This window comes from Pieris rapae, chromosome 13 (genome assembly GCF_905147795.1).
Source record: "Pieris rapae chromosome 13, ilPieRapa1.1, whole genome shotgun sequence".
NCBI lineage: Eukaryota > Metazoa > Arthropoda > Insecta > Lepidoptera > Pieridae > Pieris > Pieris rapae.
Window position 1 is genome coordinate 8997367 of NC_059521.1, and position 12012 is coordinate 9009378.

Genomic DNA, 12012 nt, shown 5'->3' on the forward strand with positions numbered 1-12012 from the left:
TAATGGGCGTGGGGAAAAACATTTATTTTCCTAAGAGTCACATGTGACTCATTTGACAGTCAAGTTGTTTATATTAACCATTACACTCACCGATAGCCCATGAACAGGTGAAATCTCATCCACATTATCTTCTTCATCCAATTGATCATCTGTGCCTGTGCATGAAATATGTAAATCCTGAAAAAAGTAATTTTATTATCATTTGCTTCATTTATTTTTATCAACATTGTGTCACAAAATCCCAAAATACACATAATAAGTACTAAATAATGCTTTGATAATTATACCTTAACAGGGACAGCATTTCGACGCAACCTACACGATCCACCCTGTGTTATGTACTTATCTTCATTCTTAAAATGTTTTGAACATATTCGTGTATTTTTGGTTGGCTTCCAATATACTTCTCCACGACTAAGCCTTATATTTTTCACCCACTTGTCAGCAATAACAGGGTCGATGGGAATCCTTTGAACAACAACACGCAATACTCCTATAAGTTGTAATTTTAACAAGTGTGGAAATAAAGTTCGTTTACTTCTCAACTTTCAAGTAATACAATTTCAGGTATACGATATCGCTAAATCACACAAACACCTACATTAAACAACAACAACAGTAAGTAACAGTAGCAACTGTTTTAAAATTAATTTGTCGGAGCAATGAAGTCAGTTAAAATGGGAAAATATTTTAACAATCGGGCAACACTGTGCATTGAATTAAAACTTTTCTGTTTTGTTCTATTTTGACTTAATTAACTACAAGATACTATGAAATACTGAAAGCTTACCTGTGAAAAGTGATGTTATCACATTTCTTTTGTTTTTCAGATGTGTTGTGACACAATTTAACTGCACAAATCGTCATAATAATTTTTTTTTCGCGAGACACGTTCGCCGTGCGTTGACATTGAACACTACGGAGCGGCCCGGCGTTTGGAGCCATTTATGGCTCCAATTAAGGTGCTTCAAAATTGACGCGCGGACTTGGTTTCTATGTCTTATTATTCTAAGGTTCGAGCATTTACTATACAGTACGATAGACATACTATGTAGGGACTATAGGAACAATCAACTCATCTTGCTTATTAATTTGCTGGGTACTACCTAGTACATTAAAAAATAATATATTTACTGGATTAATGCTTTCAATTATTACAATTTTAAGTTAGCGTGCTTAGTGTTATCGAGGCCATTAGGTTGTCTCTACCTTTTAAAATGTAACTCGACTCTAATAATTAACTAGTACTTTCATCATCAATAAGGTAATAAAGAGTCATAAAAGTAAAAACAAAAGTTGTTAAAACCTCGACCATTTGATTGTCGCTCTTAATTCAAAAACTAAATTGAGTAAGTAACTTCATCAATAATTTAAATGGGTAGATAAGTAAACAAAATATTAGTTTTATCTCATTACTCCGGTGTATGAGTTTCGCGTCAGAGTTTCAGCAAATACCTATTTATAAACAATATCATTAGAATCAACTTAATATTATTATCAGGGTGAGGTGACGCAGGCGCAAGGCCGCGCTATTTGTCGCATTGCGTATTGAACATAGTCGCCAATGGAGGAATTTTGGAGCCAGATAAAAAAGAAAGATACGGCTGTGTTAGCAGTGATTTTATTAGCTGGTTAATTTACGTGAAAACACATCGTTAAGTACACTACTATAGGAGTATGATGAGGCTTATATTAGCTGTTTTGTCGAGTCAAAACATAAAATAAATTTTATTAGAACATAACATTTACTATTTTTAATATATACAAATTCGAATGATGTTTTCTAATACACACACTAAATAACAGAACATATTTTTTGGTAAATCACACAATTTATGCTTAAAACAACAGTATGTACTTTTATACTGATGGAGAAAGGCGTGCTCTGTCGCTTCCTCTCCGCACACAGACCACAACTTACGACTTTTTCCTGGAAAATAAAGAGTAGTTCGTTAGTATGGGGCATGTTAGGAATAGAAGTAGGCGAGGTGGTGAGGATGCTCACTGGTCGTGGTTGTCCGTGTCGGAATCGTCGAGGTCGGGCTTGGTGCGGCGCTTCTCATACACGAGGATGATGGCGCAGAGTATGAACACCTCGGCGCAGATTCCGAGGAAGGGCCAGAGCGCCGCGTATTTGTCCTTGACGCGCAGCAGAGTCTCGGCCGGCGCGAACGCGTCGAGAGCTTCGCAGCGGTAACGGCCTGCGTGGGAGCGTGTTGCGTCGATCAGCACTAAAGTACCGTCCATAACTCCTTGCTCGCTCTCACTCAAGTTAACTCCGGTCACCGGCTCGAAACGCGCGCCATCCTCGGTCGAGTTGGAGTAGCTCCACACTATACGCGGGTACGGCTTCCCGAGCACCTTGCACGTCAGTTTTAGCTTCTGGCCTTCGACTACGTTGCTGTTGGCCGGTAGTTTGAGGTGAGGACGTGCCCGGACTACCCAGGTAGATGCGGGTGATTGACCAGGCAGCGAGCATGAGTAGTTGCCGAAATCATCTTCTGCGGCACGCTTGACGTGCAACTCCATACCGCCATGTTCTAAGGTGTAGCGATCCTTCATTTCCCAGACTTCCTCAAGTGCGGTGCCGTTCTTCTGCCAGGCCACGGCGCCTCCGCCGGCAGCCGCGTCACAACGTAGCGTAATGTTGGAGCGCACATCGAAGAGTACATCTCCGCTGTCACGGATACTGCCGTCTCCTCCGCTTACCTCGATGACCGACGGCGCGGCCTCACCTGCAGAAATGTCACTATTATAATATACTCAACAAACCCTCCTCACTATCTACCATTCGACATTAAGCAATAAAAAAATTTTTTTAACTATGAATGTATATCTGTATATGTATGATGTATATATGTACTAAGGTGTATACTATGTAGCATTTAGTTATGTAAGACGGTTATACCAATAAATTTTTATAATCATAAAAATAAAGCAATATTATCTTTCAATTACGTTTAGATATAAAATATATATTATCTTTGTCTCCTAAAAATCTTTCCCAAGGTACTTTACAAGGCTAAGGTTTTATATTTAAATTAATGATTAAGAGTAAATTAACAATTCAACATTATTCAATCTGATCTACATAGTAATAAAAAATAAAAATACAACAATTTCCTGCATGAATTAACTTTGTCTTAAATGGATAAATAATATTAATTTTCCTAAATAATAATAAATTGCTTAAGAATAAAGGGAGAGAACCATAAGTACTTTAGTATACTTGAGGCCCAGAGTTAAATATTAAAGTTAGAACTTCTCATTGTCATAATTAAGAATTCAACAATATAGCACAAACTCATTAATGTCAATTAAACAACTTGTACACAAATTACAGTCTGGTCTTGTCTGGACAATAGCACAGACTACATAAAAAGATAATTAAAGTCCCTTGTTTTAACTGTATCTTTAAAAAAGAAAAAAGATATATTCAATATGCTTATGGTATAATATTATTAAGTTTTCAGCTTAATAAAATTGTAATAATAAAAAAGTAGGTATTTATATTAAGCAGGGTGGAAAAAGAAACAGTTTTTTATTAATTTAATAAAACAAATAGTTCAAACTGATATAAACTTGTGTTTGTCTTTTAATTAGCACATGATTTCAAATTAATTTTAGCTTTAAGTTTTCATTTCTACTACTTTAACTAGATATTTTCAATTTTGCCATGGTAAATTTAATATTTGCAAAACATGATAGAAAAACATCTATTTATGTTGCATTTCTCTAATCAATTCCGAGCACTTTAAATTTGACAAGATAGACACATCATCCTAGCGGGAGTAGACTAGTGAGGAATTACCTATGAACTATGAATTCTATTATATCACAATGACAGTCGACATTAGGGACTTTTATTATAAATTCTGCGACTGATAACACCCCATAAAAATGTCAACTCCTGTGTGATGTTGAAAAACATGGTTTATATTTAAACTGTTTTAAGCATGTGTTTTAAAACAACTTGTTTTTATCATGCCAACCCTGGGATTAAGTAATAATTTTTGTGCAAATGATAAGCTCTAGTAGATTAGATATTACTGCAAAGTAATTTTCATAAAGAGAATTAATAGCATGCTGTAATACAACAAAAAAGCGACGAGCGCACGAGACTCCTACTGACATCGACGCTAGAATAGAGAATAGAGCACTACAATACAGTTGCTATTACGAATGATGCGAACCTAAATAATACTGCGAGGACTACAATTACTCGGTGAGCACGAGACTAAGGCAAGCGAGAATAACGAGAGAGGTCGCATCGTGAGAATACCGGGCGCGGCGTGTGTGGCTGCGGGGTTCGCGTGCACGAGTACGCGGACACGCTGGTCGCGCTCGGGTGAGCAGGTGTAGAGCCCGGCATGGTGCGGCCGCGCAGCCGCCGCTCGCAGTCGGGCACGCAAACGCGCCTCGCCATCTTCCTCCTCAGCGCGAAGACCAGGCGGCAGAGGGCCACCATCGCGTCGCCATTCCGCTCGTTGCTCGGCGCGAAGACCGCACTCCACAGTCAGCGGAGCGCCGATCGCCACCCGCACCACCGCCTCGCCCGCTGCATACCCGCCCGCACTTTACTCACCCCTATACGCCCTACGCTCTACCGCGCCACACTCCCCGTATTGACCACACGAGAAACCATTTAAGGATATCAAATTATATGAAATTTAAGAAATGAAAGGTTAACCTCCTTTAAAAGTGAGACCTTGAATATATAATGTACATACAGAAATAAATAGCTTCATTAACTTGTAACAAATCCAACAAATATGGTTAGGAAAATACAAACATGTAGTGTAAATTTCATTATTTTATTATTAATTATACGAAGTAATATTTTAATCAGCTATAATCTTCCTACAGTGTAAATAGTAGATATGAGAAGCATACTTGTCATTGAGATTAAAGATATAAAATTATCTTTGTTCACTGTGCTGTGTGTTAGTCTTACAATTATATTTGTACATACCTAATTAGATTCTTATGAGTACATAATTGGGACAAAGTCATTACAATAACAACTTAAAGACATTTTATCAAAGAAAACAGTTTAGCTAATTGATATTACTTGACTCCAACTATCAAAATATATGTATGAAAAAGTACTTTTCATCTGTTTATAATTGGTCCTTTAATATTGTTTTTACAAATGACTAATCAACCTTCTCATAGTGACCCATTTGGGACTAAAATTAAAGACTTACAACTCAGCTGACTCGCATGTATAGATTAGACAATGAAGTAACCATCTTTTGTAGAACGTACTTTAATTTAATATAGCGACATTATGACATCACCTATGTGAACCAATTTGTCTCAAATATCGATCCGCTGGTAGCGGGAAGAAGCGCATGCAGATGGTACAATCCAACTCTCAAGAGAAGATAAACATCCATATCAGCTAGTCTACCGAACCCAAAAACGAGGCCATCGACTTGTAACAATTAATTTTACTAATCAAGAAAATACTCACTTGTGGTTTCCGACGACACAGCATTTGCTAAAAATAGAAATGCTAAAGAAAGATACACAGCAGTCCGAACCATCATCGCAGGGCTTAATCTTTTAAATAATTTGTAAACAATTATATTTGAGAGTTATGTCAACGCCCCAACCCAAAGTACTTTTAAAACTACAATGAAATGATTTTTGGTCTCATTACAAGAAACTAGAATGAATGCGTCAATTGCTTGCGCACCTTAAACACAGATTAAAATTCTACGCCTTTGATAACCTTATCAGGAATGTCAGCTGTCTGTTTGTTTTTGACATGTAAAGCTGTCATCCGAAAAATCGTTTTCATAGTTTTCAAATTTCAAATAAGATATGTACTTGGCTAATGGCTTACAGGTTTCGTTGACAGCCAGAAAATTAAAAAAAATCAAATAAGATACAATAAAAAATAATTTAAGCCATAAAAAAATTAAGAAGAGAATGAAAGTCACCGAATGTTTTTTTCGGATTTAATAAAAACTAAAAAGGTATAGTAAGCCTAAGCCTATATAAGAAATAGGCTTAGGCTTACTTGAAACACTATCAGAGTTCAGACTTCAGGAGGTGTTAGTAAAACTTTAAAATTAATGTGAATTATTGTGTATGAATTTCTTAAAAATATATAAAGATTTTAGGCTTAAAAGTCTCGTTACCAAGCGATAAAATTAAATAAATATATATTTTTAAACAACATCTCCCTACTATTTTATTATATTTAATACGACCGAAGGGATCATAGTGCTTTCTTTAAACCGTTTCTGCCATTCCAGTTAATGCTACTGTTAATAATATGGAAATTTGGGAAAAATTTATTGATGCTTATACAAGTTTCAAAGACATTAGCAGTTTTAAAAAGACAATTTCTTATGCCCGAATTGTACTTGCAAATGACTTAACTGACTTTGAATTGGGTAAAGATGACTTTTATTTGGTTTTTATTTATTATATAAGAAAGCATGAATTCTCAGAGGTATAACAGACTTGTTAACAAATTCTCAGATTGGTTTGTATCATCTTTGCTCCATCAGCCAGTTAATCTCTTAGACACTCTCCAGAAGAAGCGTGGAGACTCGGTGTGGATTGAATCTATTGTGGATGCCCTGACTCTGCTAGCAAATTTATTACAAACTCATCATAATGGATTACACCATTATTATCATCAGATTGTGCAGGTATTATTAGCTACTATACATGCTATAACAAAGAAAAACATTAAAAAATCTTGCATTCGAACATTTAGACAAAGATCCTTTCTCATTCTTTTAATATTTATTTGTGAAGTATGAAAAAAGCTATTAATTGTTTCTCCCTGAACTAAAACCAGAAGAGAATGTCTATAATATCTGTTGTTTCACAATGTGACAAAAACTGGGCATTTCCCATTATCCATAACAACATGGTGTAGGTGTGTTCAATAGTATCCGATGGTGCTTGCCGTACCCCTGCGCTAACATGCTTGTTACATACAAGCCACCATAGTGCCGCTCCTGCTAACCTACAGCATTTATTAGCTGAGTTTGAGTGCCCTCGTGTATCAAGCCGTGGCCCTCTTGGACTACTTATTGGTGAGTTGATTTACTGGCCATGGATAGTTCTTTGTGCTTAGTATTTCTTGTTATGTGTATGAACTATGAAAGTATTTTGTTATAATAAGAATTATATACAAAATATTCCCTCCAACACAATTCAACTCAATATATGAAATAAGAATAGGATAGACTATGCACAATATTTTAACATAGCTGACATCTAAGTTTAGCAGTAACTCTTTTTTTTAAATAAAACAAGTTAATACTAAAATTGAGCACTAGTTTCTATCCATCAGGGTCAATTTGCCGGTCATGGCCCCAAGTAATAGAGGAGCAACGTGAGAGAGTATGGCGGATTTTCCTACAAGTGCTGGAAGATGAACAGTTGTCAGGGACTGCCAGAGCAGCAGTACTGGAAGGTGCGGGTGGCATATTATCAGCATGTGGGCCTGAGCTACCCACTGCTGATCTTTTAGGATTCTATAACCTGCTACGTACCGCTGTATTTTTTCACCCACGATGCCATACTGGTATGTATATTTATAAGCATTATGAATAAAAACAGCCAAGTGATTATTAAAGTAATATTTCTTCCAATTCAGATAAGTCTAATTATATTAATAAAAATAGTTTTTGTAATAAATACATTGGGTATTTGCTACGAGTTAATTCCTCTCTTAAATATATAACTTATATATATTAAAATTGATTGAATCAATTGCAATAAATGTCAAGGAATTTTTTATAGCTTTAAAAAAATATAAAATGCAATTTTGGATTTTTTTGCTAAAATATAATTTGATGATTTTAAATATTGTATTACATATACAATCTATTCAATATTATTAATTATGTATTGAAATTGTATTTATTAGTTGGAATTGTATGTATATATGTCCACTAAAACTTAAATCACTTTCATTCGTTTATTTTTTGATTCAAGTGTTTGAGAATTGATATTCATGCATACAAAAAAAAAAAAAAAAACCAAAAATTTAGAAGTATTTTTGGTTTTGTTACTCCGCAGTTTGCATGCGCATTTTACGGTGTCATGTGTCGTTGTTCTGCGAACGAGCTAGTGAGGATACAATGTTGCGTATGCGTTTATGGGAACTCGGAGTCGAACCTGCGTATCGCGCGCTTTCCGCCATTTACCACCAGATGGCGCGCAATCCTCAGCTATACACTACGCTGGCAGCTGAGGTGCTGAAGTACGCTGTAGCCTCGCAGGCCGCCGCTCGTGTTGTTGCCTTGCGAGTGCTTCACGAGTTACATACATTGCCGGATAGCAATCTGCCTTCACCTCTCTGTTACATACATGTTCCTAAACTTGAGTTTAATCTTCGGGGTGACGTTCAAAATGATGACGTTGTTCTAGTAAGTGTGTGTTGTATTTTTAATTTTTGTGTTTAGTTATAAAATCTTAATAAAATTAATATAAATTACTTAGAAAATAACTTTTAATTCATTCACATACTCTATCACTGGATGTTTTACTTAGTGTATCCCTTACCTAAGAACGACTTGGGTAAAGATGATGATTTATATATGCGACTAATCGCATAAAAAAAAGACTTGATTACATACTTATAAATAATTAAATTAAATTATTGGTTATTGTATTATTAATACTTAATATATTTATGAACATTAGTGCGAATAAAAAACCTTTTTTTTATTGTCCTATGCTGGAAATACTTTTGGTGACATGGTTAATTGAGACTTGTCTATAGATAGCGTGGTGCATAGAAACTGGGGTGTCGGGTGCATCAGAGCTCGTCAGTGCTTGGATAGAGAGGAATACTCCGCTATTGTCTAGCAGGGAGAAGCATCTGGCGCGAGCTGTCCTTGCTGCGCCATATTCTTTGAGAAAGGTCAGTTAGGACAAGGGAATTTTTATTTTTAAACACACCAATTTGACTTCGTGCTCAAGAAAAGAGCGAAACAATTCTTAACAGGTCGGCAGCGCACTCGCGGACCCTCTAGCATGTTATCACTTAAGATTCTCTCCAGTCCGTTTGATCTATAAAAAATATCTGTGCGTTAAATATAATAATGTAATAAATTTATTTGTAGAATTATAATTCTTCAAAACTCTCTCTAAAAATGCCAATAAAAACCAGTGCCTACTATAACTATATAAATTTTCAGTATTTTGTATCTATTTCGTGATAATCTTATAGGCGAGTAGGTGATCAGCCTCCTGTGCCTGTACACACACAGTCGTTTCCACGATGTTTTCCTTCATCGTTCGAGCGAATCTTTACTAGAAAGGAAGTCAATCGGTTCACAGCGGATCGAACCTACGAACTCAATGATGCGAGTCGCACGCCGCTACTAAGCCAACACTGGCCTAGAAATACCGCTTTAGATTAAGCTAGTAATTATCTTGAAATACACTTGGCTTTTCTCTGTTTGTTGTGTGTTTATATACTGGTCAGAATTTAAAAATTAGAGCTGTCACGGGACGCCTGGCAGATGTGAAACATCGACATTATTTTGTAAAAGTAATATGCAGAAAAGAACAGATTGTGATAGAAACTAAATATGTCATAATGATAAAATAAAATATTACGATTTTTTTCCAGATAACGATGACTATTTGTTGAATAAACATTATTTTCATTAAATATTTTTAATGTGAAATTTACTACTGCATTTAGACTGTATATCATATAGCGTGGCGATGCGTCGCCACGCCAGAAATCGGTTTTACGTGCGGCTATAGATGTTTCACATCAATAAGTTTTATTTCTGCACTTTCCTTGTTAATAGAGAATATTTTTGTGTTAGAGGACAATTCACCTGATAGTAAAAGAAAGTTGTCGTGGACGTCAACGCAGTATAAAAGTATGCCAGTACTTGTTCGACGTATCGAGTGAAAAGAATTCGGAAAATGAGTCGGACGGGACGGCAATGGCCGAGATGCTAGATGTTCTGGTGGAAGAAGTTCTTACTGTTGTCGGTGGCCATTCTACGGATTGCAGGAAGGAGGTAATAAAAAAAAAAGTTTCTATTCATTTATAGATCTTACTCGACATGTAGCTTCGCATGTTGTTACCCGCCCATTCAGGCCGAGCTAAACTCGCCAAAACAGCCCGTGCTGAGGTGTTTAGGCCCTTAAGGCCAATAGCGAGATGAAATGAAATCGTTTATTTGCTAAGATAGTGGTACAATTAGATACAATTATTATAAAATCCGCCATATACATATAAATACATGTATAAATCGGCATGCAAATGTAATGAATTTATTATGTCACATTGTAGAAGCATTAACATAATGTCGTAATAATAGGAAAGTTAGGTTAATTAGAATCGGTGTTAAACGTATGATCTAGATACTCCTTACAAACAAAAAAAAAAGTGTCGGCACGCATTGTCTCTGGATGCGTGGAGGTGCATGGACCACAGTCTTAACCGACACTCCCTCACTGCTAGTCAGTGTGCTGTATATTAATGGTTCAATGTATAATAACAATAGAGAATATTTGATGAGTTTTTTTTATTTATTTTTTTTAGATTTGATTAGGTTTCAGAAGATATTTCTTACCTAAGTTGTAAAATGATCTACCCACATTAATTATTATGTTCTTAAATACCTTATACAATATAATTTAGCCGGGAACTTTGATTTTGGTCAATATAACCGATATGTTGTTCTAGACGATGTCGTCGTAAATGGGTTTGACTGTAGAAGTTTTTATTTATTTATTTATTAGGAAACTAAAACGTAAAAATAAAACATAAAATAAACACATTGGATGTTGGATACATCCAATGTGTTTATTTTATGTTTTATTTAATAGGTTTCACTAATATGACAAAGTTGTTTTTTGCAAAGTTTAATAATAAAATGGGCGTGGCTCATTTGTTTTTACTTGACACTGTTTTAGGGCGATTGTGAGCCGATAGTTGGAATTAGCGCACTAGTATGTGTAGCGTTGCGTAGCGGAAACAGCGGAAACAGCGGGGCGGCGGTGGCTGGTGCGAGGCTAGTGGGAGCGCTATCAAGCTGTGGGGTGCGTCATCCTGCCGCTATACCCGCTGCGTTATCTGCTGCTCTAGCCGCTCCACTATCGCCACCTACAATTGAATTGAAGGTATGATTCAAAATTGGTAATATGAAAAAAAAACGGCTTTAGACTGAGGTCGGAAATCTGAGGTCTAGACCTAAAAGTTAGCGTAGCGGCAGCGCCATTGGTATTCTTTATGTTTTCCAGACATTGCGATTGGAGTCGTTGCGTGACGCAGAAACGCAATGGCAATGCTGTGAAGTTGTCTGTGGTTCTGGTATTGCACCACCACAGTTTCTGGCTAACTTCACACTGGCTGCTGCCGAGGTACGTAAACTGCTTGGCTGTAAACATATACGCATCAAACTGTAAACATATCTACGATTTATTATTTTGATCCAACTCGAAATTTAAGAAAATACCGTGTAAATTCATAAAGGTGTCCATGGGCGGCGGTATCACTTAATATCAGGTGAGCTTTCTGTTAAAAAAAAAAATAGAATAAAACCTGAGAATATCCATTTATAATTAAAATAAATAAATATGTTCTTAAAATTTAACTAAATATGTGAAATAAAATGTTAAATATCAACTTGCAATTTGCAGATTGTATTAAGTAGTGGACGCGCTGAAACGATGCTATTGTGTGCGTGTGTACGTACGATGGGGGCGTTAGTACGTACACACCGGGACAGTGTCGATAAAATATTGCTGAATGAAGTAAGTTTTAATTTGTTTTCCATGTGTTTAAGAAGACACTATAAAATAATTATAGTTTGAAAGTCGATGTAACTAAAAAGCGACATTAAACCGAGAAAGACTCAATTCATAAGATTTAACGTAAATTTGTGTGTATTTGAATTTGTGTGCAAAAAAAAAGAGGTTGATTTAATTCAATTATAAAATTACATGAAATTTATTAATTTTATTTAGATAATATTATTAGTTATAACAACTTTTTTAATTGTAGTT

At 35.8% G+C, this 12012-nt stretch overlaps 3 protein-coding genes across 3 annotated transcripts in view; 2 read left to right on the plus strand and 1 right to left on the minus strand.

Moving 5' to 3' along the window:
- Window positions 1-1605: 1605 nt before the first annotated feature.
- On the minus strand, window positions 1606-5722 carry LOC110995514 (basigin). Its single transcript, XM_022262716.2, has 3 exons — window positions 5477-5722; window positions 2006-2735; window positions 1606-1930 (listed from the first exon to the last, which is right to left on the minus strand). Exons 1-3 carry the CDS (start codon window positions 5550-5552, stop codon window positions 1918-1920), a joined length of 819 nt encoding a protein of 272 aa, XP_022118408.2. The 5' UTR covers window positions 5553-5722; the 3' UTR covers window positions 1606-1917.
- Window positions 5723-5843: 121 nt separating this feature from the next.
- Window positions 5844-9220, plus strand: LOC123689654. Its single transcript, XM_045630864.1, has 8 exons — window positions 5844-5984; window positions 6267-6407; window positions 6496-6668; window positions 6902-7061; window positions 7322-7555; window positions 8053-8402; window positions 8759-8899; window positions 9209-9220. Exons 2-8 carry the CDS (start codon window positions 6287-6289, stop codon window positions 9218-9220), a joined length of 1191 nt encoding a protein of 396 aa, XP_045486820.1. The 5' UTR covers window positions 5844-5984; window positions 6267-6286.
- A 608-nt stretch (window positions 9221-9828) lies between these two features.
- Window positions 9829-12012, plus strand: part of LOC110995532 — a 30406-nt gene continuing 28222 nt past the window's right edge. The window contains exons 1-4 of the mRNA XM_045630788.1: window positions 9829-10019; window positions 10921-11127; window positions 11248-11367; window positions 11647-11760. Of these exons, the coding sequence (XP_045486744.1) occupies window positions 9942-10019; window positions 10921-11127; window positions 11248-11367; window positions 11647-11760 (519 nt within the window). The 5' untranslated portion in view covers window positions 9829-9941. The remainder of the gene's footprint in view (window positions 10020-10920; window positions 11128-11247; window positions 11368-11646; window positions 11761-12012) is intronic.

Bases quoted from the DNA above. Each gene is read 5' to 3' on its own strand.
- LOC123689654 (XM_045630864.1), top strand. From the start codon at position 6,287: ATGGAAATTTGGGAAAAATTTATTGATGCTTATACAAGTTTCAAAGAC. The intron at 6,669-6,901 runs GTATTATTAGCT...AACATGGTGTAG, and splicing joins ATTATCATCAGATTGTGCAG to GTGTGTTCAATAGTATCCGA. The intron at 7,062-7,321 runs GTGAGTTGATTT...TCTATCCATCAG, and splicing joins CCCTCTTGGACTACTTATTG to GGTCAATTTGCCGGTCATGG.
- LOC110995514 (XM_022262716.2), bottom strand. From the start codon at position 5,552: ATGATGGTTCGGACTGCTGTGTATCTTTCTTTAGCATTTCTATTTTTA. The intron at 2,736-5,476 runs GTGAGTATTTTC...ACATTTCTGCAG, and splicing joins TGTGTCGTCGGAAACCACAA to GTGAGGCCGCGCCGTCGGTC.